At 41.3% G+C, this 20424-nt stretch overlaps 1 protein-coding gene across 5 annotated transcripts in view; it reads right to left on the bottom strand.

Moving 5' to 3' along the window:
- ADAMTSL3 (ADAMTS like 3) overlaps window positions 1-20424 on the bottom strand; it is a 454464-nt gene that overhangs the window by 254134 nt on the left and 179906 nt on the right. For all 5 annotated transcript variants that reach the window (XM_035303956.3, XM_035303955.3, XM_035303954.3 and 2 more), the window contains exon 5: window positions 7869-7914. In XM_035303956.3, the coding sequence (XP_035159847.3) occupies window positions 7869-7914 (46 nt within the window). The remainder of the gene's footprint in view (window positions 1-7868; window positions 7915-20424) is intronic.

Here is a 20424-nt window from a genome sequence, read left to right as displayed (position 1 = left end):
TTTTTTATTGGATTATAGGTTTTGGGGTACATGAGCAGAGCATGCAAGACAGTTGCGTAGGTACACACATGGCAGGGTGCTTTGCTTTTCTTCTCCCCTTCACCCACATTTGGCATTTCTCCCCAGGCTATCCGTCCCCACCGCCCCCTCCCACTGGCCCTCCCCTTTTCCCCCCAATAGACCCCAGTGTTTAGTACTCCCCTTTCTGTGTCCATGTGTTCTCATTTTTCATCACCCACCTATGAATGAGAATATGCGGTGTTTCATTTTCTGCTCTTGTGTCAGTTTGCTGAGGATGATGTTCTCCAGATTCATCCATGTCCCTACAAACGACACGAACTCATCATTTCTGATTGCTGCATAATATTCCATGGTGTATATGTGCCACATTTTTCCAATCCAGTCTATTATCAATGGGCATTTGGGTTGATTCCAGGTCTTTGCTATTGTAAACAGTGCTGCAATGAACATTCGTGTACATGTGTCCTTATAGTAGAACGATTTATAGTCTTTTGGATATATACCCAGTAATGGGATTGCTGGGTCAAATGGAATTTCTATTTCTAAGGCCTTGAGGAATCGCCACACTGTCTTCCACAATGGTTGAACTAATTTACACTCCCACCAACAATGTAAAAGTGTTCCTTTTTCTCCACATCCTCTCCAGCATCTGTTGTCTCCAGATTTTTTAATGATCGCCATTCTAACTGGCGTGAGATGGTATCTCAATGTGGTTTTGATTTGCATCTCTCTGATGACCAGTGACGATGAGCATTTTTTCATATGATTGTTGGCCTCATATATGTCTTCTTTCGTAAAGTATCTGTTCATATCCTTTGCCCACTTTTGAATGGGCTTGTTTGTTTTTTTCCTGTAAATCTGCTTGAGTTCTTTGTAAATTCTGGATATCAGCCCTTTGTCAGATGGGTAGACTGCGAAAATTTTTTCCCATTCTGTTGGTTGCCAATCCACTCTAGTGACTGTTTCTTTTGCCGTGCAGAAGCTGTGGAGTTTCATTAGGTCCCATTTGTCTATTTTAGCTTTTGTTGCCAATGCTCTTGGTGTTTTGTTCATGAAGTCCTTGCCTACTCCTATGTCCTGGATAGTTTTGCCTAGATTTCCTTCTAGGGTTTTTATGGTGCCAGGTCTTATGTTTAAGTTTTTAATCCATCTGGAGTTAATTTTAGTGTAAGGTGTCAGGAAGGGGTCCAGTTTCTGCTTTCTGCACATGGCTAGCCAGTTTTCCCAACACCATTTGTTAAACATGGAATCCTTGCCCCATTGCTTGTTTTTGTCAGGTTTATCAAAGATTGTATAGTTGTATGTATGTTGTGTTGCCTCCGGTGCCTCTGTTTTGTTCCATTGGTCTATATCTCTGTTTTGGTACCAGTACCATGCTGTTTTGATTACTGTAGCCTTGTAGTATAGTTTGAAATCCGGTAGTGTGATGCCCCCCGCTGTGTTCTTTTTGCTTAGAATTGACTTGGCTATGCGGGCTCTCTTTTGGTTCCATATGAAGTTCATGGTGGTTTTTTCCAGTTCTGTGAAGAAAGTCAATGGTAGCTTGATGGGGATAGCGTTGATTCTGTAAATTACTTTGGGCAGTATAGCCATTTTCACGATATTAATTCTTCCTAACCATGAACATGGAATGTTTCTCCATCTGTTTGTGTCCTCTCTGATTTCGTTGAGCAGTGGTTTGTAGTTCTCCTTAAAGAGGTCCCTTACGTTCCTTGTGAGTTGTATTCCAAGGTATTTTATTCTTTTTGTAGCAATTGCGAATGGCAGTTCGCTCTTGATTTGGCTTTCTTTAAGTCTGTTATTGGTGTAGACGAATGCTTGTGATTTTTGCACATTGATTTTATATCCTGAGACTTTGCTGAAGTTGTTTATCAGTTTCAGGAGTTTTTGGGCTGAGGCGATGGGGTCTTCTAAGTATACTATCATGTCGTCTGCAAATAGAGACAATTTGGCTTCCACCTTTCCTATTTGAATACCCTTTATTTCTTTTTCTTGCCTGATTGCTCTGGCTAGAACTTCCAGTACTATATTGAATAGGAGTGGTGAGAGAGGGCATCCTTGTCTAGTACCAGATTTCAAAGGGAATGCTTCCAGTTTTTGCCCATTCAGTATGATATTGGCTGTTGGTTTGTCATAAATAGCTTTTATTACTTTGAGATACGTTCCATCGATACCGAGTTTATTGAGGGTTTTTAGCATAAAGGGCTGTTGAATTTTGTCAAATGCCTTCTCTGCGTCAATTGAGATAATCATGTGGTTTTTGTTTTTGGTTGTGTTTATGTGGTGAATTACGTTGATAGACTTGCGTATGTTGAACCAGCCTTGCATCCCTGGGATGAATCCTACTTGATCATGATGAATAAGTTTTTTGATTTGCTGTTGCAATCGGCTTGCCAATATTTTATTGAAGATTTTTGCATCTATGTTCATCATGGATATTGGCCTGAAGTTTTCTTTTCTCGTTGGGTCTCTGCCGGGTTTTGGTATCAGGATGATGTTGGTCTCATAAAATGATTTGGGAAGGATTCCCTCTTTTTGGATTGTTTGAAATCGTTTTAGAAGGAATGGTACCAGCTCCTCCTTGTGTGTCTGGTAGAATTCGGCTGTGAACCCGTCTGGACCTGGGCTTTTTTTGTGTGGTAGGCTCTTAATTGCTGCCTCAACTTCAGACCTTGTTATTGGTCTATTCATAGTTTCAGCTTCTTCCTGGTTTAGGCTTGGGAGGACACAGGAGTCCAGGAATTTAACCATTTCTTCCAGGTTTACTAGTTTATGTGCATAGAGTTGTTTGTAATATTCTCTGATGATGGTTTGAATTTCTGTGGCATCTGTGGTGATTTCCCCTTTATCATTTTTTATTGCATCTATTTGGTTGTTCTCTCTTTTATTTTTAATCAGTCTGGCTAGTGGTCTGTCTATTTTGTTGATCTTTTCAAAAAACCAGCTCTTGGATTTATTGATTTTTTGAAGGGTTTTTCGTGTCTCAATCTCCTTCAGCTCAGCTCTGATCTTAGTAATTTCTTGTCTTCTGCTGGGTTTTGAGTTTTTTTGATCTTGCTCCTCTAGCTCTTTCAATTTTGATGATAGGGTGTCAATTTTGGATCTCTCCATTCTCCTCATATTGCTATATTGCTATATACTTTCCTCTAGAGACTGCTTTAAATGTGTCCCAGAGGTTCTGGCACGTTGTGTCTTCGTTCTCATTGGTTTCAAAGAACTTCTTTATTTCTGCTTTCATTTCGTTGTTTACCCAGTCAACATTCAAAAGCCAGTTGTTCAGTTTCCATGAAGCTGTGTGTTTCTGGGTCGGTTTCTGAATTCTGAGTTCTAACTTGATTGCACTATGGTCTGAGAGGCTGTTTGTTATGATTTCTGTTGTTTTGCATTTGTTGAGCAGTGCTTTACTTCCAATTATGTGATCAAGTTTAGAGTAGGTGTGATGTGGTGCTGAGAAGAATGTGTATTCTGTGGATTTGGGGTGGAGAGTTCTGTAAATGTCCACCAGGTTTGCTTGCTCCAGGTCTGAGTTCAAGCCCTGGGTATCCTTGTTGATTTTCTGTCTGGTTGATCTGTCTAGTATTGACAGTGGAGTGTTAAAGTCTCCCACTATTATTGTGTGGGAGTCTAAGTCCTTTTGTAAGTCATTAAGAACTTGCCTTATGTATCTGGGTGCTCCTGTGTTGGGTCCATATATGTTTAGGATCGTTAGCTCTTCTTGTTGTATCGATCCTTTTACCATTATGTAATGGCCTTCTTTGTCTCTTTTGATCTTTGTTACTTTAAAGTCTATTTTATCAGAGATGAGAATTGCAACTCCTGCTTTTTTTGCTTTCCATTAGCTTGGTAAATCTTCCTCCATCCCTTTATTTTGAGCCTTTGTGTATCCTTGCATGTGAGATGGGTTTCCTGGATACAGCACACTGATGGGTTTTGGATTTTTATCCAATTTGCCAGTCTGTGTCTTTTGATTGGTGCATTTAGTCCATTTACATTTAGGGTTAATATTGTTATGTGTGAATTTGATACTGCCATTTTGATGCTAAGTGGCTGTTTTGCCTGTTAGTTGTTGTAGATTCTTCATTATGTTGAAACTCTTTAGCATTCAGTGTGATTTTGGAATGGCTGGTACTGGTTGATCCTTTCTATGTGTAGTGCCTCTTTTAGGAGCTCTTGTAAAGCAGGCCTGGTGGTGACAAAATCTCTGAGTACTTGCTTGTTCGCAAAGGATTTTATTCTTCCTTCACTTCTGAAGCTCAGTTTGGCTGGATATGAAATTCTGGGTTGAAAGTTCTTTTCTTTAAGAATGTTGAATATTGGCCCCCACTCTCTTCTGGCTTGTAGTGTTTCTGCCGAGAGATCTGCTGTGAGTCTGATGGGCTTCCCTTTGTGGGTGACCTGACCTTTCTCTCTGGCTGCCCTTAGTATTCTCTCCTTTATTTCAACCCTGTTGAATCTGACGATTATGTGCCTTTGGGTTGCTCTTCTTGCGGAAAATCTTTGTGGTGTTCTCTGTATTTCCTGCAATTGAGTGTTGGCTTGTCTTGCTAGGTGGGGGAAATTTTCCTGGATGATGTCCTGAAGAGTATTTTCCAGCTGGGATTCATTCTCTTCATCCCCTTCTTGTACACCTATCAAACGTAGGTTAGGTCTTTTCACATAGTCCCACATTTCTTGGAGACTTTGTTCATTCCTTTTTGCGCTTTTTTCTCTGATCTTGGTTTCTCGTTTTATTTCATTGAGTTGGTCTTCGACTTCAGATATTCTTTCTTCTGCTTGGTCAATTCGGCTATTGAAACTTGTGTTTGCTTCGCGAAGTTCTCGTATTGTGTTTTTCAGCTCCTTTAATTCATTCATATTCCTCTCTAAGGTATCCATTCTTGATATCATTTCCTCGAATCTTTTTTCAAATCTTTTTTCAAGGTTCTTAGTTTCTTTGCATTGATTTAATACATGATCTTTTAGCTCACAAAAGTTTCTCATTATCCATCTTCTGAAGTCTAATTCCGTCATTTCGTCACAGTCATTCTCCGTCCAGCTTTGCTCCCTTGCTGGTGAGGAGTTTTGGTCCTTTCTAGGAGGCGATGTGTTCTGGTTTCGGGTGTTTTCCTCCTTTTTGCGCTGGTTTCTTCCCATCTTTGTGGATTTGTCCGCTGGTCGTCTGCGTAGTTGCTGACTTTTCGTTTGGGTGTCTGAGTGAACACCCAGAATGTTGATGATGAAGTATTTCTGTTGCTTGGTTTTCCTTCTACCAGTCTAGCCCCTTCACTGTATGACTGTTGAGGTCCGCTCCAGACCCTGCTTGTCTGGGGTGTACCTCTAGCAGCTGTGGCACAGTGAGGGATGCTACCAGTTTCTTTTTCTGCTCTCTTTGTCCCAGGATGATGCCTGCCTAATGACAGTCTTTTGGATATAGAGGGGTCAGGGAGCTGCTTGAGGAGACAGTTTGTACTTTATAGGGGTTTAATTGCTGAGCTGTGCACTCTGTTGTTCATTCAGGGCTGTTAGGCTGCTATGTTTGATTCTGCTGCAACACAGCTCATTAAACAACCCTTTTTTTTTTCTCAAATGCTCTGTGTTGAGGGGTTTGGGCTTTATTTTTGGATGTCCGATCAGGTGTCCTGCCCAGCTCGAAGGCAGACTAGCCACTGTTTGGCTGCCGAGGCTCCGCCCTGCTGTTGTGTGATTCGCGCTGTTCCTGCCGGCTCTGCTGTGGTCTCCGCCACGCCCTGAGGCGGAGTCTCTTCGTTGTAGCGTGTTGCCTCAGCAACGGCAGGCTGCGTCAGCAGTGGGCGTGTATCTCAGTAGGGGCGGGTTGCCTCGGCACCGGCTGGCTGCGTCAGCAGTGGGCGTGTATCTCAGTTGGGGCGGGTTGCCTCGGCACCGGCTGGCTGTGTCAGCAGTGGGCGTGTATCTCAGTAGGGGCGGGTTGCCTCGGCAACGGCAGGCTGCGTCAGCAGTGGGCGTGTATCTCAGTAGGGGCGGGTTGCCTCGGCAATGGCTGGCTGCGTCAGCAGTGGGCGTGTATCTCAGTTGGGGCGGGTTGCCTCGGCACCCGCTGGCTGTGTCAGCAGTGGGCGTGTATCTCAGTTGGGGCGGGTTGCCTCCGTAGTGGTGGACGCCCCTCCCCCACAGAGCGTCTCGGACTGTCTGCCTGGGATAGTTTGAAATCACGGTTTTGTTCGTCCCACTGGGTATCCCAAACGATCTGTCCCTGCAATCCCCTGGGCTGGGCTACTGTGCAAGTCTCGTTCAGTCTCAAGTCCAGCCCTCTCAAGTCTCAGGCTGCCGGTTCAACAAGGCACCTGGACAAGCGCGCCCTGTGGGGATTGCTGGGTAGGGCCGGCCGCTGCCGCCCCGGCTGCCGGCTTCGCCAGGCAGACCTACTGCCTGGCATCCCGTGTCTTTTTATACTTGGGAGTTTCCCCGTTCTGTGGGCAACAAAGATCAGTCTGGAAATGCAGCACTGACTCACCGTTTGCGGATTCAACGCGGGCTCCAATCCTGGGTTGTTCTCACAGCGCCATCTTGAGTCCCCTCTCTACCACATTTTCTTTATGCTATTCAGCAATGCAGCTGTGGAAACTCCAGGCAGCTCCCCCAAGCTGTGCTCAGGACCTGTGAGGACTGCTGTATTCTCCTGTAGCAAGAACTACATGTGTCTGTAGTGGTAATAGGGGTTGCTGTGGGCTCCATGTTTACCTGACAGGGGAGATGGTGTAGTAGAGGCAGGGTACTTCACTCGCTTCTCTATGCTGCCATCCCGACTTACTGTGTGCCACAGGGATACTGCCATTCCCTTGCTATACTTTAGGGCTCTCCCTCAGACATTATAGTCTAACTGTAGTTGTTTGTTATTTTGGTCTTTTTGTGTATAAGGAAGCAAGTGCTAGGTACCTCTAGTTAGCCTCTTACTGACAACCAGGAAATGTTTTGTGTGGAAAATAGAATGGATTCTTTCTGGTGTTTATTTTTTATTTTCAATTTTTTTTTTTTTTTGAGACAGAGTCTCACTCTGTTGCCCAGGCTGGAGTGCAATCTTGGCTCACTGCAACCTCTGTCTCCTGGGTTCAAGCAATTCTCCTGCCTCAGCCTCCCAAGTAGCTGGGATTACAGGCATGCACCACCAAGTCCAGTTAAGTTTTGTATTTTTAGTAGAGATGGGGTTTCATCACGTTGGCCAGGTTGGTCTTGAATTCGTAATCTCAAGTGATCCACCTGCCTTGGCCTCCCAAAGTGCTGGGCTTACAAGCATAAGCCACTACTCTCAGGCTTATTGTCAAATTTTTAAAGCAAGATATTTGAATTTTTACTTTTAGTGTTGACTGATAATAGAATAAGAGTAGGGTTTTGTATATTTCTGTGTGATTTGCTGATGAGTCACCTATAGTATTCCTTAACACTGAATGGTAGAAATAGCAACAGACCAGTTCAAGTCTACTCTTCCTATGTGACCTTTGAAAGATAATTTTACCTCCCTTAGCCTGTCCTCTCACTTGCAAAAGAGAAATAACTACACCTCACCTGCTCAGGGACAGTGCAACGGTCAGGTAAGATACTGAACATAAAAGCACTCTGAACTTTGAAGGAGCTTGCAGATATTATATATTGTTTCTATGACTTCAGAAATTATTAAATACTTACCAAATTAGATCATGAATGTGATATGGCCTAAAAAGGTAATATAAATGGAAGATATTTGATATACAAAATCTGTTGTCAATTAAAGAAATACTTCCATTTTCCACAAAGGGTATCAAGAGACCATTAGTGTTAGAGTACACATTGGAATATTAACTTAAAACAAGAACATACTGTATTGGATAAAATGTTTTTATTTTATGACTTACATGATTGCTGCATGTCTTGTATCGAATGTTCTGCCCTTCACAATTCCTAAAGGAAAACAGAAATAAGAAATAATGATTTCATAGAAAAGACAAACATTAAAAAAAAAAAAACAAATACAAGGCATTGGTTCCCTGTAAAACTTTTACTAGTGCACAATACCCCAAAGACTCAAAGTTTAATTTTAAGAAACTAATTTTTAAGGTTCAGGGCCAAAACATCTTGTGGAAGTGTCACATTAAATAGAGAGTGAATTCTTTAGTTAATAGTAGTACTAATGTGCAATTCTTACCCAAGGGTCCACATAACCACTACAATTGATGAATAATATGTGTGTGTCTCATGTGAATATGTGTAGTTCTTTTCTGTGAGGAAAAGGGAAAAGCTACACGCAGAAGCATTTGTGGAGCACGTCTCCACTAGGACATTTCTCTTCCCTTACTGAAGCAACTCAAGTGAACAGGGCACTTGCTATCTTCCTTTAATTACTACAACAGCCTCTTAGAAATTTGCTTGAAGTAATGCTTCTTTTTTTTTTGAGACAGAGTCTCACTCTGTCACCCAGGCTGCACTGCAATAGTGAGATCTTGGCTCACTGCAACTTCCCCCTCCCAGGTTCAAGTGATTCTCTAGCCTCAACCTCCAGAGTAGCTGGGATTATGGGCATGTGCCCCCCATGCCCAGCTGATTTTTGTATTTTTAGTAGAGACAGGGTTACACCATGTTGACCAGGGTGGTTTCAAACTCCTGGCTTCAAGTGATCACCCGCCTCGGCCTCCCAAAGTGCTGGGATTACAGCCATGAGTCCCGTGCCTGGCCTATTTTACTTCAACCACTGACCTTACCAAACGGGATTCTACAAAGTCATGTTGGAATAGCGTTCTTGGGAGGCTAATATTGGTAAGTTTGAGAATTTTCCATGGATGACCACCACATAACCTATCTTCCCCTAGAGCAACAAGCTCTGGGATCCTGCCACTCATTTTCCAGGCAGACTTTTCCTTTGGGAGATTGGAATTCCATCCAATAGGTACTTTCCTCAGTCCGGTGCTTGTTTGTCTATATTTTACATAAACTTAAAGATATCTGATCTATTCATGGCACTATTCCCAGTTTTTCAATGGGGTTACATATTTTTCCCTTTACGTTTTCCTGGTCAATTCAATGGCAAATTTGGAACAAGGAAAGCTAAACGCAGGCTTAAATAATCATTTTGAATTAAAAGTCAATAGATACTATTTCAATTATTACTAAAATATTTATTTCTATGGGAATAAAAATAATTTTGAAGTGGATACAAGGTCTCTTTTTGCTAGAAGGATTAAATATGAGCCTATATGAAATGATTGACAGAGTCAGCAATATAAAACTCATTGCATGTACTTTCTGATGCTTCTATTTTTCTTGATTACAAATGGAATAAGTGGAAACCAGTAATGTGCCAAGAAGTATAGAAATGGACAGTCACTCAAAATCCTATCACCAAGAACTTTATTATTTTGTAATTTAATCTTCCATGGCTTCTGCCATTTACAGGGTTAAAAATCATACTGTTAATTCTTCCTAGTTTTTGTTTTAATCCAACATTATAAGCATTTTCTCATTTCATTGATACCTCTTTGGAAAAATTATTTTGATGATTACATAATAGTCCATTATACAAATATTATTTTTGTAGCTTTAAATTTAAAATTTTTTGAATTGCAACAAAATACACATAACGTAATATTTACCCTCCTAACCACTTTTAAGTGTGTGGTTCAGTGTTTAACTATGTTCACATTGCTATGCCAATATTACCTTTTGTGATTACATTGCTTCTCTTTTTCCCTACTTAAAAATTGACTTTGGGATGTATACAACTTCAAGAGTTTTGACAAACTCATACAGTTGTGTAACTACTACCACAATCAATATTTGGAACAGTTCCTCACCCCCAGAAATACTCTCAGGTTGCCCCTCTATAGTCACCCTCTTCCGCTACCCTCAGCTCCTGGCAGCCACTGATTGGTTTTCTGTCCCTATAATTTGCCTTTTCCAAAATATCACATAAATGGAATCACACCATATGTAGCTTTTTGAGACTAACTGTTTTTAGCATAACATATTTGAAAATCATTCTTTTAGTTACATGTATCTGTAGCTTGCACCTTTTAAATTGCTGAGTGGTATTCTTTTGCATATACACACAACTGTTTGTTTATTGAGTCACCAGCTAGATATTTGAGTTGTTTTCAGTTTTGGGTAAGTATGAAAATGTGCTGTAAACATTCATATACAGGTTTTATGTTAACAAAGATTTTCATTTCTCTTGGGTAAATACCTAGAAGTGGGATTTCTCAGTCCAGTCTTTTTTATATAACATAAAAATTATTTGGTAAACATTTTTAGGTTTTCATTTTTGTCCATAGATACAATGCATATTTAGAAGTGTAAGACAAATCCCAGTCCTTTCATAATGTGAAAGTTTCATGTATGAGTTTTTAACTCTTGGCTGGCTAAATAATACTTATTGCTTGGATATATGGCTGGCATATGATTAAACCTTTGTCTTTCATACAGGAAAGGCAATGCTGCTTGATATGTTATTACTTCCTACATGATACTATTTCCTCAAAGCTGTAAGCACACTTCATTGACCTCTGATATTTAGACCTGCAGAGGAGAAATCTGATTTTTATTATTTTCCTCATGTGTTTTATGTTTCTCCCTGAAAGCTTATAGTTCTTTTGTTTTGTTTTGTTAGTATTTGACATGAAAGTTAAATTATAATCAAGATGTATCCAGTCATGTGTTTCTTTTCATCAGTCTTTACAGAAAATGGTGAGCCTTTTTGATGGAGTACTCAAGGTCTTTATTTACAATGCTGCTGATTATTCTCAGACTATGATTTTGATTACTGCTCTTGTTTCATAAGTGCTTATAATTCTGAGGTTGGAGCTCCCTCTCTCTGCACCTATTATCTCTTCATTGATCCAGCTATGATTTTCTCTTATATATATCTCATTTTGTTGACCTTTTCTTGTGCTTATAAGAAATCTTCCACAGATATTCCTTCACACTACTAATTTTAATTTTCTGTAGTGGTTATTTTGCATTTTATTGTGTCTGGTACAATTTTAATGCTAACTTCCACTCTTTCCTTTGTAGTTTTCCCTCAAACTCTCCCTCTTCCATTTCCGTTTCATCTTAAATGCTTAGCACAGCAGTTAACCATATAGGTGCTGCACTCTGTCCTAACAGTAATGGATCAAAGAGGGCATCACCGGCTTTCTGTTCCAGCTGCATTTGTATTCCTTGTCTACTCATATCTTCTGTTTTTGAGGTGGTAAAATCACTAATTAGATTTAGAAGGCTTTGGGAGAAGGACATTTTGGAATGAAAAGAACAGCATTATAGCTGCCTCCAAAAGCATTACCCAACTTGTAGTTAAATCATATCTAGGTAGATGTGTCTTCTTGATTTGTGGTTCAGAACATCTTCACAGATTATCACAATGGAGTGACTGTGTCTTAATATTTTGTAACACTGCATATTTATGTTTTTAAAATTTAGTCATAGGTATTTTATTCTTAAGTTTATTAAAATCTTGATAAGAGTACATCAAATTTTAAACATCCACGCAACACCAAACTGAGAGGCTGGTAGAAAAAATGTATTGGGGTGGATAAGTCTTTCTCTTGGTCAAGGGGAAATGACTCCATTCTACTGGGAAACAACAGCTATGCCTATGGAAGAGGTCATTCACTTACATGACTTACTTTGTTTTGCTTTTTATGTATGGACAAAACAAGAAAATAAATAATAGAAAAAGTAAAGGAGTAACTGAAATTACTCTGCTTACTTTGGAAAGGTCCCAGTTGAGGAAAGTTGCTAATAGATTGGGGAAGTGATAATCAAAAAGCTTTTTGTACCATGCTGACTTGAAGCTCTAAAAAGCATTTGATACTAATTTCAAGAGAACAAGCAAATTAGAGAGACACAAGTTTAAAAAAAATTGAATTGATGGGAATACTGAAATACAAAAATTGTTCAAACTTATAAAAATGGCATCTTCTTTAAAAAACTTCAGAAATAATTTCTCAGATGCATTTTAGTAGTTGCTTAATTTTAGCTATTTATATTTTTTAAAGTTCTTGTAAAAACAAACTTAAAACTAAAAGGTAAGGAAAGAATATATCGAGGGCTCGATCCAAGATGGCCCTTTAGGAGCAGCTCAGGTTTGCAGCTCCCAGAGAAAGTGCAGAGGGTGAGTGGACGCTGCATTTCCAGACGGATCTTTATTGCCCACAGACCAGGAGATTCCCAGGTGGAGGAGCCCTACGGGTTACCAGTGCGGCTGCTTTGGCTGGTGCGGCTGTTTTGCCAGTGCCGCAGCATGGCGGCTTTCCATACAAAATACACTGGTCTAGTTGCCCTTTTAAGCTGGTAATTGGCGCTCTGGGAAGGCATATTCACCCATTCACCTGATTAAATGGGTCAGAAACAAGGAGACAGGCCAGGAGATTCCTGGGCAGCACCATTGTTTCATCTGGCACAGTGGGTCGCCACACGGAAATCACACAGATCCCAGTGCCCTTTCAGCAGGTGACTGGAACACCTAGGAGAGAGTCAACTGTTCAACTTAAAAAAAAAAAGGAGGCTCTGAGGCAGAGAGGCAGGTGATGAGGCTCGATGGGTCCCACCCCCACAAAAACAAACAAAACAGCAATTGGAAACGCTCAAGGTTGAGAGTTTCACAGCAAGCACAGCTGAACCCAGGATGGTGCAGCTTGGTGGGGGAGGGGCTTCTGCCATTACCGAGGCACTCCACCCCTACAGAGGTAGTCTTCCATTGCTGAGGCAGCCTGCCATTGCCAAGGCAACCGACCATAACAGAGAGAGTCCTCCATTACAGAGGCGGGCCACCATCGCTGAGGCCATTCTAACCACACCCATATAAAAAAAACTGCAGGGAAGCTCACACGGCAGCAGGGCAGAGCCGGCAGCAGGGCGGAACCCACAGCAGCTCAGAAAAGCCTATGCAGGCAGACAGAGACCAGGCTACCTACAGGCTGAATGGGGCAGCCCTGAAAAAAAAAAAAGGCAATAGCACAGCTGATAATCATAAATAAAGCCCTAACTCCCCAGGACAGAGCACCTGAGGAATAAAAGGCGGTTATGAGTTCTGCTGCAGCAGACTTAAACACACCTGCCTAGCAGCTCTGAATGAACAACGGAGCTCAAAGCTCAACACTTGAGCTCCTATAAAGAACAGACTGTCTCCTCAAGCAGCTCCCTGACCCCCGTATATCGAAGAGTCACCTCACAACAGACTGATCAGACTGACATTTGGCAGGCATCATTCTGGGACAAAGATAGCAGAAGAAAAAAACTGGTAGCAACCCTTACTGTTCTGCAGCTGCTACAGGTGATCCCCAGGCAAGCAGGGCCTGGAGTGGACCTCAGCAGTCCTACAGCAGAGGGGACAGACTGTTAGAAGGAAAACTAAGAAACAGAAATATTTCATCATCAACAACCTGGATGTCCACTCAGAGACCCAATCAGAAAATCAGCAACTACACAGATGACAGGTGGATAAATCCACAAAGATGGGAAGAAACCAGCACAAAAAGGAGGAAACACCTGAAACCAGAACACCTCTCCTCCTACAAGGGATCACAACAAGTCACCAGCAAGGGAACAAAGCTGGATGGAGAATGAGTGTGATGAAATGACAGAATCACACTTCAGAAGGTGGGTAATGAGAAACTTCTGAGAGCTAAAAGAACACAATCTAACTCAACGCAAAGAAACTAAGAACCTTGAAAAAAGATTTGAGGAAATGATAACAAGAATGGATAACTTAGAGAGGAATATGAGTGAATTGAAGGCGCTGACAAACACAACACGAGAACTTCACGAAGCATGTACAAGTTTCAACAGCCAAATTGACCAAGCAGAAGAAAGCATATCCGAGGTCAAAGACCAACTCAATGAAATAAAATGAGAAGGCAAGATTAGAGAAGAAAGCACAAAAAGGAATGAACAAGGTCTCCAAAAATGTGGGATTAAGTGAAGAGACCTAATCTATGTTTGATAGGTGTACTGAATGTGAAAAAGAGAATGAATCCAAGCTGGAAAATATTCTTCAAAATATTACCCAGGAACACTTCCCCAACCTAGCAAGGCAGGCCAATATTCAAGTCCAGAAAATACAGAGAACACCACAAAGATATTCCGCAAGAAGAGCAATCCCAAGGCACATAATCGTCAAATTGACCAGGGTTGAAATAAAGGAGAAAATGCTAAGGGCAGCCAGACAGAAAGGTCGGGTTACCCACAAAGGAAAGCCCATCAGACTTACAGCAGATCTCTCGGCAGAAACCCTACAAGCCAGAAGACAGTGGAAACCAATATTCAACATCCTTAAAGAAGAGAACTTTCAACCCAAAATTTCATATCCAGCCAAACTGAGCTTCATAAGTGAAGAAAAAATAAAATCCTTTGCAAGCAAGCAAGTACTCAGAGATTTTGTCACCACCAAGCCTGCTTTACAAGAGCTCCTGAAAGAAACACTACACATAGAAAGGAACAACCAGTAACAGCCATTCCAAAAACATACCAAATGGTAAAGAGCATCAACAAAATGAAGAATCTGCATCAACTAATGGGGAAAACAGCCAGCTAGCATCAAAATGGCAGGATCAAATTGACATATAACAATATTAACCCTAAATATAAATGGGCTAAATGCACCAATCAAAAGACACAGACTGGCAAATTGGATAAAAAGCCAAAACCCATCAGTGTGCTGCATCCAGGAAACCCATCTCACATGCAAGGATACACAAAGGCTCAAAATAAAGGGATGGAGGAAGATTTACCAAGCAAATGGAGAGCAAAAAAAGCAAGAGTTGCAATTCTCATCTCTGATAAAATAGACTTTAAAGCAACAAAGATCAAAAGAGACAAAAAAAATTGCATTATGGTAAAAGGATCGATACAACAAGAAGAGCTAACAATCCTAAATATATATGGACCCAATACAGGAGCACCCAGATATATAAGGCAAGTTCTTAATGACTTACGAAGACACTTAGACTCCCACACAATAATAGTGGGAGACTTTAACACTCCGCTATCAATATTAGACAAATCAGCCAAACAGAAATTTAACAAGGATATCCAGGACCTGAACTCAGACCTGGAAAAAGCAAACCTGATGGATATTTACAGAACGCTCCACCCCAAATCCACAGAATATACATTCTTCTCAGCACCACATCACACCTACTCTAAAATTGACCACATAATTGGAAGTAAAGCACTCCTCAGCAAATGCCAAACAACTGAAATCATAACAAACAGTCTCTCAGACCACAGTGCAATCAAGTTAGAACTCAGAATTCAGAGACTAACTCAGAACCACACAGCTTCATGAAAACTGAACATCTGGCTTTTGAATGTTGACTGGATAAATAATGAAATGAAGACAGAAATAAAGAAGTTCTTCGAAACCAATGAGAACAAAGACACAATACACCAGAATCTCTGGGACACATTGAAAGCAGTCTCTAGAGGAAAATCTATAGCAATAAGTGCCCACATGAGAAGAGTAAAGAGATCCAAAATTGACACCCTATCATCAAAATTGAAAGAGCTAGAGGAGCAAGATCAAAAAAACTCAAAACCTAGCAGAAGACAAGAAATAACTAAGATCAGAGCAGAACTGAAGGAGATAGAGACACAAAAAACTCTTCAAAAATCAATAAATCCAAGAGCTGGTTTTTCAAAAAGACCAACAAAATAGACAGACCACTAGCCAGATTAATAAAAAAAAAAAAAGAGTGAGAGAGAATAACCAAATACATGCAATAAAAAACAATAAAGGGGAAATCACCACAGAACCCACAGAAATTAAAACCATCATCAGAGAATATTACAAAGAACTCTATGAACATAAACTCGTAAACCTGGAAGAAATGGATAAATTCCTGGACACTTGCATCTTCCCAAGCCTAAACCAGGAAGAAGTCAAAACCATGAATAAACCAATAACAAGATCTGAAGTTGAGACAGCAATTAAGAGCCTACCACACACAAAAAAGCCCAGGTCCAGATGGGTTCACAGCCAAATTCTACCAGACACACAAAGAGGAACTGTTACCATACCTCCTGAAACTATTCCAAATAATCCAAAAAGATGGAATCCTTCCCAAATCATTTTATGAGACCAACATCATCCTGATACCAAAACCCAGCAGAGACTCAACAAGAAAAGAAAACTTCAGGCCAATATCCATGATGAACAAAGATGCAAAAATCTTCAATAAAATACTGACAAGCTGATTGCAACAGCACATCAAAAAGCTTATCCACCATTATGAAGTAGGATTCATCCCGGGGATGCAAGGCTAGTTCAACATATGCAAGTCTATAAATGTAATTCACCACATCAACAGAATCAAAAACAAAAACCACATGACTATCTCAATTGATGCTAAGAAGGCCTTTGACAAAATTCAACAGCCCTTTATGCTAAAAGCCCTCAATAAACTTGGTATTGATGGAACGTATCTCAACATAATAAAAGCTATTTATGACAAACAAACAGCCAATATCATACTGAATGGGCAAAAAGTAGAAGCATTGCCTTTGAAATCTGGCACTAGACAAGGATGCCCTCTCTCAGCACTCCTATTCAATATAGTATTGGAAGTTCTAGCCAGAGCAATGAGGCAAGCAAAAGAAATAATGGATATTAAAATAGGAAAGGAGGAAGGCAAATTGTCTCTATTTGCAGATGACAAATAGATAGTATATCTAGAAGACCCCATCGTCTCAGCCCAAAATCTCCTGAAAATGATAAGCAACTTCAGCAAAGTCTCAGGATATAAAAATCAATGTGCAAAAATCACAAGCATTCCTATACACCAATAACAGACTGAAAGAGAGCCAATTCAAGAATGAACTGCCATTCACAATTGCTACAAAAAGAATAAAATACCTAGGAATATAACTAACAAGGAATGTAAAGGACCTCTTCAAGGAGAATGACAAACCACTGCTCAACGAAGTAAGAGAGGACACAAACAGATGGAGAAACATTCCATGTTCATGGTTAGGAAGACTCAATATCATGAAAATGGCCATACTGCCCAAAGTAATTTACAGACTCAACACTATCCCCATCAAGCTACCAATGACCTTCTTCACAGAACTGGAAAAAACCACCTTAAACTTCATATGGAACCAAAAGAGAGCCCGCATAGCCAAGTCAATTCTAAGTAAAAAGAACACAGCGGGGGGCATCACACTACCAGACTTCAAACTATCCTACAAGGCTACAGTAATCAAAACAGCATGGTACTGGTACCAAAACACAGATATAGACCAATGGAACAGAACAGAGGCATCGGAGGCAACACAATATATCTACAATCATACAATCTTTGATAAACCTGACAAAAACAAGCAATGGGGAAAGGATTCCCTGTTTAATAAATGGTGTTGGGAAAACTGGCTAGCCATGTGCAGAAAGCAGAAACTGGACCCCTTCCTGACACCTTACACTAAAATTAACTCCCGATGGATTAAAGACTTAAACATAAGACCTAACACCATAAAAACCCTAGAAGAAATCTAGGCAAAACCATTCAGGACATAGGATTAGGCAAGGACTTCATGAGCAAAACACCAAAAGCATTGGCAACAAAAGCCAAAATAGACAAATGGGACCTAATCAAACTCCACAGCTGCTGCACGGCAAAAGAAACAGTCATTAGAGTGAATCGGCAACCAACAGAATGGGAAAAAATTTTTGCAGTTTACCCATATGACAAAGGGCTGATATCCAGAATTTACAAAGAACTCAAACAGATTTACAAGAAAAATACAAACAAGCCCATTCAAAAATGGGCAAAGGATATGATCACACACTTTACAAAAGAAGAAATACATGAGGCTAACAAACATATGAAAAAATGCTCATCATCACTGGTCATTAGAGAAATGCAAATCAAAACTACCTTGAGATACCATCTCATGCCGATTAGAATGACGATCATTAAAAAATCTGGAGACAGGCACAGTAAGAACAACTCGGGATCGCAGCTCTCAGCGAATGCTCAGAGGGTGAGTCAAAGCCGCATTTCCAGATGGATCTTTGTTGCCCACAGAACGGGGAAAGTCCCAGGTATAGGAAAAACACGGGACACAAGCGCAGCCGGTTTGGCTGTTGCAGCCGCTTTGACCGGCACCACTGCGCAGGCACTCCCCAACAAGCTGCACAAAACACACAGGCCTGGGTGCCCTGCTAAACTGGCAATCTGAGATTTGGGAGGGCAGATTAGCATATCCATCTGATTAAACGGGTCTTGGACAGTGAGCCAGACCAGGAGATTCCTGGGAAGTGGTGTTTGAGCCAGTACAGTGGCTAGCTGCATGGGAAATCACACAGATCCCAGTGCTCTAACAGCGGGCGACCAAAACACCTGGGAGAGAGCAATTGTTCAACTTAAAAAAGGAAAAAAAAAGAAAGGCGCTCTGAGGCAGGGAGCCAGGCGAGCAGGCTCAGTGGGTTTCACCCCCACAGGGACAAACAAAATGGCAACTCAAAACGCTCTGGGTGGAGAGTTTCACTGCAAACACAGCTGAACCCAGGACAGTGCAGCTCGGTGGGGGAGAAGCATTCGCCATTACTGAGGATATCCGCCCCTATGGAGGTACACTCCCATTGCTGACGCAGCCTGCCGTTGCCGAGGCAATACGCCATAACAGAGAGACTCCACTGCAGGGCGGAGCTGGTGGCAGCAGGGTGGAGCCTGCCACAGAGCCCGCGGCTGCAGGGCAGAGCCCGCAGCAACAGGGCCCACACCACATCAGCAGGGCAGAGGCTTGGCAGGCAAATACTGACTAGACTGCCTCCTAGCTGGGCAGGATAGTACCTCGGACACTCATTAAGAATGCCCCAAACCCCCGAGACAGAGCATCAGAGGAAAAACAGGAGTTCTAAGAGTTGTGCTGCAGCAGAGTTAAACGCACCTGCCTAACAGCCCTGAATGAACAACGGAGTGCACAACTCAGCACTTCAGCTCCTATAAAGTACAGACTGTCTCCTCAAGCAGCTCACTGACCCCTGTATATCCAGAGTCACCTCAAAAAGGACTGATCAGAATGACATTAGGCGGGCACCATTCTGGGACACAGATAGCAGAAAAAGGAACTGGTAGCATCCCTCATTGTTCTGCAGCTGCTACAGGTGTACCACAGACAAACAGGGCCTGGAGTGGACCTCAGCAGTCATACAGCAGAGAGGCTAGACTGGTAGAAGGAAAACCAAGTAACAGAAAGACCTCATCATCAACAATCTGGGCGTCCACTCAGAGACCCAATCGAAAAGTCAGCAACTACTCAGATGACAGGGGCACAAATCCACAAAGATGGGAAGAAACCAGCTCAAAAAGGAGGAAAACACCCAAAACCAGAACACCTCACCTCCTACAGAAAAACAAAACTCCTCACCAGCAAGGGAACAAAGCTGGACAGAGAATAACTGTGACGAAATGACAGAATTAGACTTCAGAAGGTGGGTAATGAGAAACTTTTGTGAGCTAAAGGAACATGTTCTAAATCAATGCAAAGAAACTAAGAACCTTGAAAAAAGATTTGAAAAAAGATTCGAGGAAATGATAACAAGAATGGATAGCTTAGAGAGGAATATGAATGAATTGAAGGAGCTGAAAAACACAATACGAGAACTTCGCAAAGCATGCACAAGTTTCAACAGCTGAATTGACCAAGCAGAAGAAAGAATATCAGAAGTCGAAGATCAACTCAATGAAATAAAACAAGAAACCAAGATTAGAGAAAAAAGCGCAAAAAGGAATGAACAAAGTCTCCAAGTAATTTGGGACTATGTGAAGAGATCTAACCTACGTTCGATAGGTGTAGCAGAAGGAAATGAAGAGAATGAATCCAAGCTGGAAAATACTCTTCAGGATATTATCGAGGAAAATTTCCCCCACCTAGCAAGGAAGGCCAACTCTCAAATTCAGGAAATACAGAGAAAACCACAAACATATTCCGCAAGAAGAGCAACCCCAAGGCAGATAATCGTCAGATTCAACGTTATTCAACAGAAATAAAGAAGCAAATACTAAGGGCAGCCAGAAAAAAAGGTCAGGTCACCCACAAAGGGAAGGCCATCAAACTCACAGCAGATCTTTTGACACAACCTCTATAAGCCAGAAGAGAGTGGGGGCCAATATTCAACATCCTTGAAGAAAAGAACTTTCAACCCAGAATTTCATATCCAGCCAAACTGAGCTTCATAAGTGAAGAAAAAATGAAATCCTATGTGAACAAGCAAGTACTCAGAAATTTTGTCACCACCAGGCCTGCTTTACAAGAGCTCCTGAAAGAGGCACTACACATAGAAAGGAAAACCAGTACTAGCCATTCCAAAATTACACTAAATGCTATAGAGCATCAACATAATGAAGAATCTACATCAACTAATGGGCAAAACAGCCAGCTAGCATCAAAATGGCAGTATCAAATTTACACATAACAATA

The sequence above is a fragment of the Callithrix jacchus genome, chromosome 6 (genome assembly GCF_049354715.1).
Source record: "Callithrix jacchus isolate 240 chromosome 6, calJac240_pri, whole genome shotgun sequence".
Lineage (NCBI taxonomy): Eukaryota > Metazoa > Chordata > Mammalia > Primates > Cebidae > Callithrix > Callithrix jacchus.
The sequence above is the reverse complement of the archived record's forward strand: the minus strand, read 5'-3'. Positions and strand labels throughout refer to the sequence as shown.